The sequence below is a fragment of the Drosophila mojavensis genome, unplaced genomic scaffold (genome assembly GCF_018153725.1).
Source record: "Drosophila mojavensis isolate 15081-1352.22 unplaced genomic scaffold, ASM1815372v1 contig_136, whole genome shotgun sequence".
Lineage (NCBI taxonomy): Eukaryota > Metazoa > Arthropoda > Insecta > Diptera > Drosophilidae > Drosophila > Drosophila mojavensis.
The window spans coordinates 15,034,841-15,051,211 of record NW_025318667.1 but is presented as its reverse complement, the minus strand read 5'-3'; the positions used below and the strand labels follow the sequence as shown (position 1 = coordinate 15,051,211).

The window sequence follows — 16,371 nt, the reverse complement described above, 5'->3', positions numbered from 1 at the left end:
AGGTTCGTGAAGGGAAGAGTAGCAAAGAATTGGACTGGTGACTCGGCTAGACAGCACGCCTTCCTGTTTGATTTGTTTAGTTAGGAACTGAAAATGGAAAAAATTGAAGAAGAAGGAGAAGAAGAAAACGAAAAAAGCAGAGCGCGAAAATCTTTGCTTCGAGCTCTGCATCACGCCTGGCCTCGCCTAGCTTCGCCTGGCTTTGTCGCAGTCTGTTTCAGCCATTTGCTTTTTTTTTTTTTTTTTTTTTTTTTGCATATTAGTTTGCTTTTGTGCGCAGCTCTTAAAGTTCACTGTGGCTTCGAGCTATTTCATGATTTACTACTTAAGAAATTGCAGCGCGCCTTAGCGTGGACTTTAGCCTGCTTATTGCATGGCTTTTACTTTGCTTTCAACGAGGATTTTCACCTTACTTTTTCTCTCTTCATTCACTTTTGGCTTTGCTGCTTCGTTGGCTTTAAGTTATATTTAAATTTCTCGTACTAGGATGATAAAAAAAATATTTTGTTACAGGATTTCACTTTGAATAGCTGTGGACAGGCCAAAGCAAGTTATTTCTATATATTTGAGTCATTCAAACAGGTGGCGCCACCTGTTGAGAGTTAATTTGTGGCTGTTTAACATTTATGTAAATATGACAGTTGAATGCAGCTGACAGGCAATAGATGGCGCTTGGCTGCAGCTGATCAACATCTATCTCTCTCTCTCTCTCTCTCTCTCTCGCTCTTACTCTCTTGTGCATGCCACTTGACACAAATGACGCCTATGCAACAAATGTCAAATGGCTGCGCCTCTGTCTCTGTGTGTATGTGTGTGTGTGTGTGTGTGTGTGTGTGTGTGTGTGTGTGTGTGTATAAGTGGCAGCTGAAGTGGCACTGAATTAAAGCACAATCGCACTGCGGCAATCAGATCGAACACTGAATTTCGATTGTGACTGTCTGAAGACACTTGAAAATGCACGGCACAATTCACGAGAGAGAGAGAGAGAGATGAAGAAAACGAGTGAGAGAGAGAGAGAGAGAGAGAGAGGTTGAGAGACTAAGGCATGCATATGCATGCGGCCCCACAGTTCTTTTGGCAGCGGGCAAAGTTCATACAAGGGCGGAGAATATGCTGCAAACATATCTGGGTCATTTGACAATTTCACAGTTAAACTATGTGTGTCTGTGTGTGTGTGTGTGTTTGTGGGGGCTGGTAGTTTCTACATAAATTTGCAATTTTCTAAATTCAAATTCTTTGTAAGTTGTCATTCAGAAGGCAATTTCTCATTTGGCATGCACAATGCTAAAGTATTGTAGCATATGCATAGGCGCAGGCTAGCACTAAGCGAGTGCTGCAATGTGTGTGTGTGTCTGTGTGTGTCGGTGTGTATGTGTGTCAAAAGTTCGCCTACAATGCAGCAAGGAAGCTAAACATATTGATTCTCCCGCTCTCGTCCTCCCCGTCTCCACACACACACACACACACACACACTCAAAAGCCACTTTAACTTTTGCTGTTTGCTAAGATTTTTTCATTCCATTTTTTTTTCTTTTGGTCAAAGTTGTCTGTGCGTGAGTGTGTGTGTTTGTGTATAGTTGCACTTTGCCCTCAGCTTGATAAACTTTTTGCCAAAAACTAGCACAAAGCCCAAGTGGATAAAACGTAATATGCGCGGCAAGTGGGACTAAGTAGTCGCAATGAAGACAGCGACAGCTACATGTAAACAATGCCAATGCCAGAGAGCACCCTGTGCGAGCACCCTGTAGGTTACTTGAGCCAAGCAAAACCTGACATGCGAGTGAGAGACTAAATAAGAAAAGCTAAACTCTTCAAAAGATCAGAGAGAAGTTTGCACACAGTTTGTGTGCACCCTGTATGGACAAGCGGCACACCCTGTGTGCAACGAGTGAGCTTGAGCATAAATCAATTGTCAAGAGCGAAAACTCTCGTTACTGTCCAAACAACTTGGACGACGAATGGCCGGGCGACAGAGAGCCATTAAATCCCACATAAGAGTACGAAAAAAGGAAAGCGAATGCCCTAAGTGAGTCTTATTGAATACTTAACATCCATTTTGAACCACCTCCCAGAAGCAAGAAGAGTCTCGGATTGGGCAGCAAATGAGTCAAAAAACTACATTTTAGAATAGTTATAGTTGCAAAAAGAGGGCAGAAACCAGAAAAACAGACGAATAAACAAGTTGAGTGAGTTTTGTATAAGAGTAGTATAAGAGTGAGCTGCCCAGTAGAAGAGAATATCATCAGTGGCCGGGCTTACAAGCAAGCGAGCGAGCGAGAAAGAGAGAGGGAGAAAGAGATTGTATACATATGAGTGTGCTGAAGAGGGGAGTAGAAGAATGAGAGCTTTACACTGAGAGCAAAAAAAATGGAGAGAGAGAGAGAGAGAGAGTAAGATAGAGGAGCACTGTTTGGCATACGATTAATGCAACAATTGTTAGACACGGTCAAAATTAGCTATAATTATGTGTGAGCATACAGAAGAGCTTAGATATCTGCAACACTTACACACACACACACACACATATATATATATTAAAATATATATATAAAGGGTATACCACTAGGCTAGAATAATGAGCGAGAGCGAGATGGAGGAAGCGAGTTAGTGTGAATGTGACGGAAATAGACAGAGATAGGAATAGTTGTACACATAGATTACAAAACTGATTTGATTTTTGCTAACGGGTTAGTAGATAGAGCTAAAGAGAGACAGAGAGAGAGAGAGGCAAACCAAGACAGACAGATCGAGAGAGAGAGAGAGAGAGAGGGCATGTGAGTGAGTTTTGGTTACTTCTTGAGCATATCACGGATATTGGATTGGGTTGCGGTACGGTTTGGTATTTGGGAGATTTGAGAGGTATTTTTGTTTTTTTGGTATTTTTTGTTCGATTATTATTATTGTACATACACTCACACATACAGACAGACAGGCGTACACACGTACGGACACACATACACACACAAAATGCAAGGCAGTAGTAGTAGTAGTAGTAGTAGTAGTAGTAGTACATAACGTTAGATAGTTGCTTGATTAGTTAGATTAGTTTGAGTTTAGCTTAGTTAGTTGGGTTCTTGTACTGTATGTAAAAGCTGTAAAAGCACCGTTCCTCTTAATGCGCCGCAATGAGCAATAATAGGCCATAACGGCCCGCAGGCTCTTCCATTTGGTTGTCTGGTTGCTGGGATTGCTGTCGTTCTTGTTGTGGTTGTTGCTGCTGTTGCTGTGGCTGTTGCTGTGGCTGTTGCTGTGGCTGTTGCTGTGGCTGCTGTGATTGCTGTGATGGCTGTGATTGCTAACCAGCTCCTCGGGATGCTCGCTGATGAACGATGAGAGCGTCTTCACCTGCGTCCGGCTGCCACCAGCCGCGCCCTGGCCGCCCAGCCCGGCCATGGCCAGCGAATAGCAGCTGCCATCAGAGGATGGACTATTCAGGTGCAATCGCACCTGCCGACGCTGGCGAGCATGCTGTCCTTGTCTGTGATGCAACGAGTCCGTGTGCTGCTGCTGCTGCTGCTCTGACGTTAATATAAGTCTATCCCTCTCTGTGTACATTCTTAAACTATTTGTGCAACGGCAATTGCTCTGCGCACTGGTCAGCGATGAATTGGCCGATCTTCCAATGGTTAAAATTTTAGGTTATATGTATACCAATAAAATATATGCACAAATTATCAAACTACATATATGTACGTCTCTATATACTCGCATATTGTACAATACTATGTATACCCTTGCAGTCTGAACTTTTCCTCCAGGACTAAGGCGGCTACATTCCCAAGGCAAGCTAAGATCAAGCAGGAATCATGCGCTCTAACCTACTTAGATCTAAGTGAGAATTCAAATCAAATGTAATGTCAGCTTCATACTGCCTACTGTCAGTCAGTCAGTCAGTCTGTCTGTCTGGCTGTCACTTCATCACAGACTCGATTTATTTCCTTAGTTCATATCATACAGTCGTCATAAATAAACAAACACTTCAAGGCAGAACTTTTTCATAATGGTTTTCTTCCACTTTATATACACTACACAGCTCAGTTTGTATATATTCACAGTATGTCATGAATATATGTATGTATAGACAATATATACATATATGTATATCATTTGGTAAGACAATAATACAAGCTTATCACAATTACATTCTTATGGGTATCATACGGACGATTCACTTATACATACTTAAATACATCAACTCATATATGCTATATATGTATATATATATGTGTCTATATAGATCACATCATGGGCAATGTCAGTCTGCAAGGGTAGGCATGCTTCGGTGTGCCGAATTGATGGTCTTTGCATTCAGTTTGCTGTACAGGTGTGATTGGGGATTAGTGTGCATGCGAGTTCACGTATTCACGTATCGCTGCAATAACAACGCCCCCAATTCCAAATACATTTCCAATCCCAGGCAATAACCCAAAACTGCGCTTCACACACACACCCATACACACACACATATGTATATATATATATATATATATATGAACAAGTGGCTTACAAGTTTTGGCCAACAGCCATGACATAATTCACTTAACTAAAGCCCATTTGGGTTGGCATTGACACGGATTTGGTGCGGATACCACGTAAAGCTGCCCGCAATTGCCACCGAATTCCGGGCTCCGGGTCACAAGGAGCAAGGGCGAGCCAGAGTTGTCAACCAACTAATCGTAACTGGCAAATGGGTCTCCAGGGTTCCGAGGTTAATACATAAAATCACTAAACAAACTGAACAAAACTCTCGCCACACACACTCACACTCACACACACAGAGACACACTCGGTTCCAGCTAATTGCCTTTATTAGTTAATTTCCTTTATGTCAACTACAAATCAGAGAGCACTCTCTCCTCATGCTGTAATATATATATATGTATATGTACATATATACAGTTAGTTGATTGTGCCGTACAATGGGGCCATATGGGGAATCATTTTCGTGCTATTAACCTGCATTTTTATTGTTATACCCCAAGCAAACAGCCGCATCCTGCTACTGGCAACTGCTCCTAGTCTGGTGTATAAGATCTTTCGGAAAACTATCTCAAGTAGCGCCTGTTAGACTGACTTTTATAATTTTTTTTAAATATTTAAAATATATACATATATTGATTATATCATTATTAATTATTATAAATGCTATGATACCATTAATATTATTTGCATTATATAATAATAATTATTAAAATTTAACATTTAATAAAGTAAGTAGTATTACTTTTAAAATTTCATTAGCATAATGATTATACAGTCGAGTCCCGATAATTCGAAATGGCAAGGCAATCAGTTTTTTTTTTACGATTTACACAGAAATTCAAATTATTGAGAATTATCGAGAACGAATTCTTTCAAAGGGATAGCATTTGTCTCGATTTATAGCGAATTTTGATTTAGCGGGGTACAAATTATCGAGACTCGACTGTAATAATTATTGTGTTCGTTTATTTTAATGCATTATGATAATTTTGATATTTTTTATCATTATTTTCAAGTTAATTCTTATTAGGCTTATAAAATATTATTATCATAAATGGCGTACGCTGCCGCATCCAACTACATTTCCTCCGAAATTACCATTTTGTTTAGCTGCGAATGGTAGACAAACTGATGTATAGTATAGAAGAAATATACAACAGAAAAACTGCTTGAAGAGGAGTCTCTGACTACGGTAAAAAGGTTTTGCAGCAGCACGGATGAGCAAATACAAAAATCTAAAACATTTACCTTTCAATAATAATCATTTGATCTCTGTTATTATTGTCATTATCAATATGCATTGTGATTATTATTGTGTCTGGGATGCTATTACTCATCTACATTATTTTTATTATCACTGTCATTAGTACTTAGTCGGTTGGAGATGAGCAAAAGACATTTTTAATTGATGTTGATGTTATTCGTCGCCTGTTGTCATTGCTGATATTATTATGAAAACTATTAGCGATATCGTTATCAATATGAACATCATTATTATTATTATTGGGTGTTCTTTAAGTTTTATTTTACTTGATATTATTCATTTGTTAACATTGCTATCATGACGAAAAATACTATCATTATAATGATTAATATCAGTAGGTTTGTTATTATTGTTCATCTGTTATCATTACTTTCATCATTATGAAAACATATATTATTATTATTATTATTATTATTATTATTATTATTATTATCAATATCATTATTATTAGTATTATTAATTTACTTGACATTGTTAATCTGTTATTATTACATTATCATTATTATATTATTGTTATTAATATTTTCATTATTTTACTTGAATTTGATCATATTTTATGATTGTTAATATTATTATTATAGCTATTATCAATATCATTATCATTATGAGTGTCATTAATAGTATTGTTATTATTATTTTACTTCATATTGTTCACTTGTTATCACTGCTGTCATCGTTATGAAAATTATTATTGACATCATTATCATTGACAACATTATTGTTATTATTTAATGGATATTATTATTGTTGCAATATATTAATATTTTACATATTATACATTAGGCTCCACATCCATTGCCATATTCCTTAAAGCCTTAATATTGAGGCTGGCATTTTCATTGACTTAAGTATTCAAAATTTAATATTTATTATATTTTATATTTATACTTTTCATTGCCTGGAGTATTTAATATTTATTATATTTGATATATTCATTTTAGTCTAATTTGACCTTTGTTTGCCTCACGGCTTTGTTCAATTTGCCCACTCGGCTTAGAGTACGCCCTCTCAGTGCCCCGAACTGTATCTTATTAGTGAATTGTCATTGATGTGTAAATAGTCTTATCTCTTATTAGCAGCCTATGCATACGAAAGCCTATTTATAGCTGGCCGGAGTTTGCTGTAATCCTGACAGGGCTCGTTGCTACATATATCAACAGTTGCATTCATGTTTGAATAGCCTTGAAATATGGTTTCGTTTATCGAGTCATACAAATGAAATCCCATTAGACTTAATGAGAGCTAATGCCGCTCCAATTTATGGGGCGCCCATCATTGTTATTATGACTATGAGCATTATTATTGGGCACTCGATGGTCGATGGCCTCGATTGACCTGTCGAGCTTAACTCAATATGCACTTTCTTATCACACACAATCCGGCTAATGCAGTCACTCTTAACTTGTTTAATTAGCCATTAGCAGCGACCCCAGCCCAAACAGGCCAAAAAGCCCCAGAGCACAGGCAATGACAACAAAATGGCTGCTAATTGCTGTTGACTCAACCACTTGATAACAGATTCATTCACAGCTGATGGCCCCTTGATTGTGCCACACGACCCGCCCGACCCCACACATATATTTTGCATTATTTTTATATGTACAAATATTTGTTGGTTTTTTTTTCAATGGCAAATACGAGTTGAATGCGTGGCAAAAAAATCAAAAGTGGTGAGGGAAACTTAAAAAAATAATAAAAAAAGAAGACAATGTTTATGCATGTAAATAGTTGTACAAATATGTAAGTGTCTGTATGTGTGTATGTGTGTGTGTGTGTGTGCTTGTGTCAATATATCAATACGCGGCATCAACTGCGAGTATCAATAAAAATGATAAATCAAAAGCAGCTGCGAAGCCCAACAAAGTATGCTACGATTTTATTGTTAGCTTTGTATTTTCGTTTGTGTTTTTGCTTTTCTTTATACTGTTAGCAATCAATTATGCGCTTACTGTGTGAGTTTATGGAGAGTGTGTGTGTGTGTGTGTGTGTGTAAGTGTGAATGATTGTGTACGCTGCCTGAATTTTAACAGCAGCTCCTATATACGTATGTATGATCATGTGTGTCGAATCGCAATTCAATTAGATTTTTTTTTTTTTTTTTATCACACGCATTTTTCTTTGAACACTTCGCTTCGAGCAGCGCGCGTAATACCCCTGATTTGATTTAAATTTGTATGCCCATGCAGGGCATACGCTATGATAGTTTAGGGCTATCAAAATGATGGCCCGCTTCACGTCTTCATCTGCTTGATCAGCACAAAGAGAGCGAGAAAGAGAGAAGAGTTTCCCGCTGAATGATGCTTGAATATTGAAGCAAAACTTTGATGTATATATATGTATATACATATACATTAATGTCTGTATCTGATTCTCATGCAGCACAATTTTGAGCTACCGCGCAGCTCTTCTGCCTTTGGCCAGGGTATCTCGAGTGCGGCATACTTAAGTTTTTTTTTTGTTTTGTTCTTGTTTTTTGGCTCTGCTGCTTTCAATTTGTTATTGTTGGCTGTCGTTGTTATTATTTGTGAAGCTTTTAACTTGTCACTTTACACGAGTAACAATTTATACACATGTACGTGTGGGCTGTGAGCGTGTCTGAGTGTTGTTCTCTGTGTGTGTGCGTGTGTGTGTGACTGTGAGTGACTGTGAGTGAGTGAGCGTGGCATTAACTTACCGCTGACTGGGACTCTTGCTATCCGATGAGTGCGCCGCACTGTTATTGTCATCATCGTTAGCCAATTTGGCAGCAGCTGCTGCTGCCGCTGCTGCTGCGCTGCCGCTGCTCTTGTGATGGCGCTTGTGATGGGTGCCATCCGCTGGGGCATTGCTGCTACTGCCACCGCCACCGCCACCACCACCGCCTCCGCCGCCTCCTCCGCCGGAGCTGCTCGTGCCCGTGGGACTGATGACGTCCGTGTCGCTATTGCAATCGAATCTGGCCATATCCTTTGCAAACTTGCCGCCATGCTCGTGCGTCTCCATCTGAGCGAAACATAATTACAACTAATTAAAATCGAGGCCGTGGATAATGCAAACAATTTGTCTTCAATTCACTTCCTCAAGGGCTCGTTTAGGCCACTTCCAATGCGTTAACTATGCGCACATTAAATAATCATACTTTAGGCATCCCAGCCCAATGCCCAATCCCCAATTCCTGCTCCGACCCATGCCCATGGCCGTGCTACGTTCTGACACTGGCGCATAATTAAAATTAAATTTTGATTACTCCAGGCACACAGGCGAAGGTATTAAAAACTTTTACATCAAATAACGAGCCGAGAATCGAGTTGAAAACAGACCGAAGCGAAGCGACAAAGGGAAAACCGAGTGAAAAGCGTTGGCCAGGTGACCCTCGTGAGCCCGGTTAGCCAGGTGAGCCAGGTGAGCCAGGTGGGTCAGGTGAGCCAGCTAAGGCAAACTTAAAGCAAGTCTCGAGTTGCCTGGAATTTTACTGCAGTGCTCTGTTGCCCATGGTTATAGCCAATCAAATGGCATTTGAAAACTTTTAGATTGCGTTGCAAAAATACATGAAATTACGTATATATACAATAGATATGGATTAAACGGGTAACAGGGGGAGAGAGGGAGCAGGAGGGCTAAATACTAATCAAATAATATATTATTAGCTCTCCTTTCACTTAACAATCTCCAATTGCCTAAGCGGCGAACGATGCGCACAAAAATTCCTTTAATTAGCTAAAAATGTTGCAGTAGAGTTCAACCGACTGCACAATACTCGTGCAAGGTCTCAACTAAGTTATGTTCATTACTATATATATGTATACATATGTATATCACTAAAATAGGACGAACAGTATGAGAGCAGCAGCTTCTATCGATTCTCTAGGAGTATAGCTTAATAAATATATAATGTAGGTATATTTATTAAGGTACATATGGAATTAAAATCTTTTTTATATTGATATATTCTTCGTTATACAGTAGAAACCGGTTACAGCGACAACGCTTATATGTTATATATACGGCTATTACGACGAAAAATCTGGTCCCTAAGCAAACTTATATGGTTATAGAGTCTTCCAGTTATAACGACGGTCCTTTACCGTTGCTAGATATGTATATATACATATATTTTCTTCTATTCAATTCAAGATCCCCAGCCTCAAATGTTTCGTGCATTGCATTTTCGTTAAATTTATACGCATCTTTAAGTCCTTTCATGCAGCTAATTGCAATCGAATTTATGTGCAAATTATAAGAAGAAGAATAAGAAAAGCAAATAAGAATCGATTCAAAGAATATATCAAAATTATATGACTCAAGCAACAGACAAGAGAATGCTGAAAATTTATCTTAAAATATGATAACAAGAAGAAAGCTGAAAAAAAAAATCTCAAAATATTGTAAAAATAACTAAGTGGAAATAAGTTCTCTGTGGAATTCCCTTAAAACAATCATATGAAGGAGATTCCAATCCCATAAATACATGTAATAAATATACAATATACTGCTAGATGAAGATTCGAGTCCTATATGTTCACAGAAAACTATATTTTTATTTTATTTTGATACTCTTTAAACTAGAGAAGAGTTGTCACATTTTCTTCATAGATACACACAAATTTGGAAGCCTTAAAACTAAGCGAAAAGATACCGATTCCATATGTTCCAGTAGTACAGTAGTAGTACAGTTTATATAGTCACTTAAATAGAAATCTGAACAACTACCCCTTGAGTACATCTCAATTTCATTTGTTCCTAAAAGAATTATTTGACATTCCATCAAACAAAAATTCACTTTCTACAAACAAGAATAAAAACTAGTCCTAATGGCACCAATAGCAGACTGGATTTGCTCCAGACAAGATCGTAATCTCCTAGGCAGTATTCACTGTGGCATGTTTCATTTCAGTGAGTCCTCTCTTAATAGCTTCAATAGCAAGATCGTAATCTTCTAGGCAACAGTATGAATGCTGCATACACTGGGAAAAGTTATATTACAGTAAAATCTCGCTTAATGACAGCAATAACAGATTCCAGTTGTTCCAGACAAAAGCCCATACAGTTGTCAATTGAGAAAATTTCCTTTCAGTTTCAAATGTTCCTGCAATAACTCTCACTCTACGCAGCGCATTAGGAAACACATTTATCAAAACATTCCGCAAAACATTTTAATAAACTTTTCCTGTGGCGAGAGACCGAGAGGCCGAGAGACCGGGAGGCGAAACTAGTTGTCTGCCTAATTGCCAAGCCGATGAAATGCAGCGACGAAGATGTTCTACATGGTAAATTATAAATGGCGAAATTGTGAAATTGTGAAATCGTGCGCTCTTTAATGGGAGCATAGCCGCATAACATATCCAGCATGGGAATTGGATTTGGCCCGGCCAATTAGCTGACAACGCTCTGTGGCTTAAGCTCCACTTGTGAATGGCGCCCGGAGGCGGAGAAGGCGCGGCGCCAACATGTTGGCGGTGGAGAGTCGGGAACTGTTTCGGGACTGGGCAATTAAATATGCCGCAGAGCTTGATTGAAATTCGTTGTGGCTTTTGGCTTTGGGGCAGCTGTAAAGTGTGCACAGCGTCAATTCCATAAATATTTATGGCCTCAAGTTTCGAGTGTTTAAAAACTAAAGTCTCTGTCTCACTCTCACTCTCTCTCTCCCCCACTCACTCTCTCTCTCTCTATCTCGCTTGATACTGATTTAATTATGCGAGGAGATGCTCAAAACTGTCATATACTACAGGGATTACGAGTAATATCCGTCAATATCCTGTATCATAAACCAGAAACAAAAAAAAAAAAAAAAAAAAAAAAAACAAAACAAATACAAAACAAGTAAGAAGGCTCCAGTCGAGACTGCTCGACTAGGAGATACCCTGAACCCTCCAAGCTGATATTCTAATCAGTCTGGACTTCTTTTATGCACACATACATACACATGCACTTATAAGCACGCGCTCTGCTGACTGCGCAGTTAGCAGCGACTGCGCTTGGGCTGCGCTGCAATGTGGGCAATATTATGAGAATTTATTTGTTGAATAATTTCTTTTGTAGACATACGATCTTAATGAAACATACGATCTTCAGAGCGTAATCATATGGTTAAAATATGTGTACATTCCAAAGCACAAGTCTCTAGTACTTGAAATGCGTTTTTTACAAATTGGGGGAGAAGGGGGCGTGGTATCAAAAATCTGTAAATTACAAAATCTTTGTATTCATTAACTTTATATACAACTCAAATTTGAAGTCTCTAGGTCTAAAAGTGTTCAAATTAGGCTGAAAAAACCAAGTCGATTTTTCGATTATTCTCGATAAAAAAGTTATCGGACGAGTTATCGAAAAAATAAAGCAAACTTCTACTGCCTATGCTATACACGAGTATGCATGCCAAATTTCAGCTCTCTAGCTCTTATATCTTCTGAGATTCTTTTGCTCATACGGACGGACGGACGGACGGACAGACGGACAGGGCTATATCGACTCGTCGTGCTGATCAAGAATATATATACTTTATGGGGTCTGCGATGATTCCTTCTGCCTGTTACATACTTTTCACAAAACCCTGATTTCCCATTTTCAATGGGTTCAGGGTATAAAAAGGAGAATCGAACTCGCATCATAGATTCATGGATGGCCTCGCTGCCTGTCAGCGATTCGTAAACATTTTTATTAAACGAAACCCCAATTCCCCAACAATGTAGCCTTCAATAGAAATCAATCAATATAAATGCTACGCATGGCAAATGCCCTATCAAACGGCTGTAGAGAAACGAGGTCAGCACCCGAAAGATATGCAAAAGATAAGTTAAGTAGAGAAGCAAAAGTGAGGTTAGAAAAAGATAAGTCAAAACTTCTTTGAACGAAGCGAACCGAGAGGTAAACAGAGAAAGCGAAAGCCAAAATAATGTGAGAAGCAGAAAATCGTGTCAAATGGACAACAAAGTTAATTACGCGACGACCACCAAAAAGAGATAGAAGCAACCTGTGCCGAGACAATTAAGAAGTTCACAGCGTTACTGAGAGAAAGAAGCCTTGAAAAAGGGAAATCTAAGACAACGGGTAAAAATTGAACAAAGTTGTTGAACCAGCAGCAAAGCTAAACAACGTCAACAAAAGGCCAAGGCCAACAAAACTTTGCCTAGAAGTGCAAACAAAGTTTAGGCTTCACTTTCTCAATTGAACTTGAGAACTGAACTGAACTGAACTGAACTGCAGCAGGAGCAGTAGCAGGAGCAGCAGCAGGAGCAGCAGCACAACAAGCATTCAAATTCTGATGAAACCAATAAACAATTTCTGTTTGTGTATATTTGCACATTTTTCGGGCAAATATTTAACTCGCTAACCCAGTGGCAATCCGGTAAGCAGACAAAAGAGCTTCCAAGGCCCACATAAATCCCTAATACTGTCGAAAACTAGACGCGCAATCAGCGCTCACTTGGCAACTCCTTTACTACACACACACACACACATACGCACAGAGATGAACACACAATAGACCTATAAAGAGAAGAGAGACAGCAGCCACGCCGCGCCCACAGTCAGTCAATGACAGGCCCACAAAAAATGTACATTAAATAAAATTATGGACCACAAAAATTTGTATGCTTTCATTTTATATTATGGCACGCATCAATTGAGAGAAGAGACCAAAGAAAGGATGGGCATATGCGACGACCGTAAATTTATGTGACAGGCAAATTCGGATAATAATGAAGAGACTGAGCGAGACTATGAGGAGTGGAAGAGCATAAAGTGGGCGTGGTAGTGCACTGAACGATTCTCTTCTATGAAGTAGAGAGCAAGAAATCGATAACCGTATCAAATTGTCAAAAACTTTTCATAGCAGTTCTAGAATTTGCATAGCAATAATTTGAGTTACACAATTTGAATGCTCTTGCATATAATAAGATATACTTTAGCAAATTCTGTGGTTTTTAGTGGTACTCTAGTACTTTAAATACGTTTTTTACAAATCAGGGGCGAAGGGAACGTGTAATCCAAAAAAATAAGTCAAAAACGCCTATTAAACGAAATCAATTTATCGATAATTCTCGATAAAAAGAAATGGGATGAGAATCGACAGAAAAATATGATAAGTACTAAGATTTTTATACACGGATACACATGTAAAATTTTAGTCTCTAGTATTTTTAGTTTCGGAGATCTCTGCGTTCATATGAACCGTCGGACGGACAGACGAACAGATGGATGAACGGGCGGACACACGGACGGACAGGGCGATGGACAGACGAGCAGACGGACAGGTGGAAAGACAGACGAACGAAAGAACGAACGGACGGACGGACAGGTGGAAGGACAGACGAACGGACGGACAGGACGATGGACAGCCGAACAAACAGACAGGTGGAAGGACGGACGAACATACGGACAGGTGGAAGGACAGACGAACGGAACCCGGACTACTTCTGCATGTTACATAAATGTCACAAAAGCAGGGTATAAATATCCAATAGCTAACTCCAGGGTATCTTCTAGTCACCCATTGGTTCAAGTCATTGCTTGACTCTACTTCTAGAGTCTATGCAACGTTTTCTTTTATGATCCAGCTAAGGCTTTTTAATTATAATAATTCATTAAATACTGGATATCTGCAAGTCGTTGTTGCCTCGCGCCCCTCCCGCCCTTCGCGTCTTAAGTAGAGCTCATGTGGTTGTCTTTAATTTTTTATGGTCTTGTTTGTGCTCACGTGCTTACCGTATAGAGGCCCGTTGCAGTGGCCGCCGCTGCTGCCGACGATGAGGAGGAGGATGCTGCGGCGGCTCCAGTGCTGCCGTAATTGAGCTGCGAGTGATAGCCGCTGGAGAGGATCTTCTTGTGTGCGGATGCATGCGCCCGATACGCGCTGACGCTCAGTTTCATTGTCACATTAACTCAATTGGCAATGGCCGTAAGCACCACCGTGCACCACCTTGCACCACTGTGCACCACTGTGCACCAACGGGCGTCGTCCACCTGCACCGCCTTCTGACACAAAGTTAGGCTGCTTAGCTGCTGCTGCTGTTGTTGCTGTTGCTGGGCGTCAATGTGGGTGTGGGCGTGTTGGTGGGCTTAGGCGTTAGCGTGGACTCCGGTGTGGGCGTGGGCGTGGACGTGGGCGTGGGAAGCTGTCGCTTTCAACTTGCGTGTGTTTTGTGGCGTCTGCCTTGAATTGGGCTTAATTGAGTGCCCAAAGGCGTTGGATGGCTGACAACAACAACAGCAACACGGTTGACACCACTGCCACACACACACACACACACAGAGAGAGAGAGACAGAGATAGAGAGAGGGAGAGAGACAGTTGGGTGTTGCGGCCGTTGAATGACAATAAGAAAAACAATGCGCACTTTTTTGTTGCTTTTGCTTTTGCTTTTTGTTTTGTTTTTATTATTTATATATATATTTTTTGTTGTTATCGCCGCTTTGTGTTCCGTTTGTCGCTTCAGAAGATGGAGACGCAGCCACGCGCTTGGTGTGTTTAGGGCAGGGGGCGTGGCAGCGCAACGTGTATGCTATGTTTGCTTGTGTGTTGTTTGTTCTGTTCAGCTGCTGTTCAGTTTTTAGTTGACTATAAAAGTTGCTGGCATTGTTGTTGCTGTTGTTGTTGTTGTTTGGCTATTACCGTTGACTGTGTGGCATGGGCGTGTCTCGTACGTATGTTGCCTTTTTTGGTTTCGAGCCGGGCCGGTGCTGCTTGCTATCTATCCTTCGTTGTGCTTGTTTTGTTTTTGTTTTATTATTATTATTTTTTTTTTTTTTAATTGTTTGCAATTTGGGTTTTTTAGTGCTCTACAGTTGCGTCTGGTTGTTGTTGTTGTTGCGGTTGCTGCTCCTGCTGATGCTGCTGCTCCTGCTCCTGCTGTTGCTGTTGTTGTTGTTGTTGTTGTTGTTGTTGTTAAGGCCTCATGTCACTTTAGTTACAAGTAGCTGCTGCTCTTTGTTGCTGTTGCTGCTGTTGTCGTCGTTGGCATCGCCTGTGGCAAAAAGCGTTTACAAATGATTAAATTAAAGCTGATATTAATTTAGATGGTCAACATTAAAGTTTGTCTTGTTCTTAATTACATAACACTCAGGCCAACAACACACACACACACACACACACACACACACACACAGAGGGAGAGAGCCAGACACGCACAAGCGCACAAGAAGTCAGACACACACACACAGACGTAGATCTTAATTATGCTTAAATATTGCCCAGCGGCATGAATATTATAGCTTAGACACAGACACAAACACAAGCACACACACACACACACATGTACAATTTACCTCAATTAAAGAATGCCCCAAGGTGTGAATATCGAAGGATGCTCAGCGTAGCATCAGCTTTGAGTCATTATCTCAAGATACATATACGTATGTGTGTGTGTGTGTGTGTGTGTGTGTCTGTGCTTGTGGACAGCTCATAAACTGCTGTGGCAAGTCTAATTAATGCGCAATTGAACTAACCTCCACGCAGGCAGAGCGAATGCGAATAAGCGCTTAATTATTGACTGCATTTGATTGATGTCATTAATCAATCAAACATAAATTTAATTATATAATAGAAATACCACATTAAACCTTAATTACGCTCATTTTAGGGTTATTTAGCGCTACTCGTTTTATTTTCTGATGCCCATCAGCAAATCGAATTATCAGTATTAATGAACA

General features: G+C 39.8%; 2 protein-coding genes across 13 annotated transcripts in view; both read right to left on the bottom strand.

Moving 5' to 3' along the window:
- The window catches only part of LOC6583882 (pneumococcal serine-rich repeat protein), a 66,429-nt gene that overhangs the window by 23,387 nt on the left and 26,671 nt on the right, over positions 1–16,371 (bottom strand). For all 12 annotated transcript variants that reach the window (XM_044009857.1, XM_015161444.3, XM_044009862.1 and 9 more), the window contains exons 2-3: positions 14,429–15,686; positions 8,421–8,728 (exon numbers count right to left, since the gene is read on the bottom strand). In XM_044009857.1, coding sequence (XP_043865792.1) covers positions 8,421–8,728; positions 14,429–14,593 — 473 coding nt within the window. In that variant the 5' untranslated portion in view covers positions 14,594–15,686. The remainder of the gene's footprint in view (positions 1–8,420; positions 8,729–14,428; positions 15,687–16,371) is intronic.
- On the bottom strand, positions 2,936–5,125 carry LOC116804465 (putative uncharacterized protein DDB_G0279653). Its single transcript, XM_032732125.2, has one exon. The coding sequence runs from the start codon at positions 3,553–3,555 to the stop codon at positions 3,043–3,045; it is 513 nt and encodes a 170-aa protein (XP_032588016.1). The 5' UTR covers positions 3,556–5,125; the 3' UTR covers positions 2,936–3,042.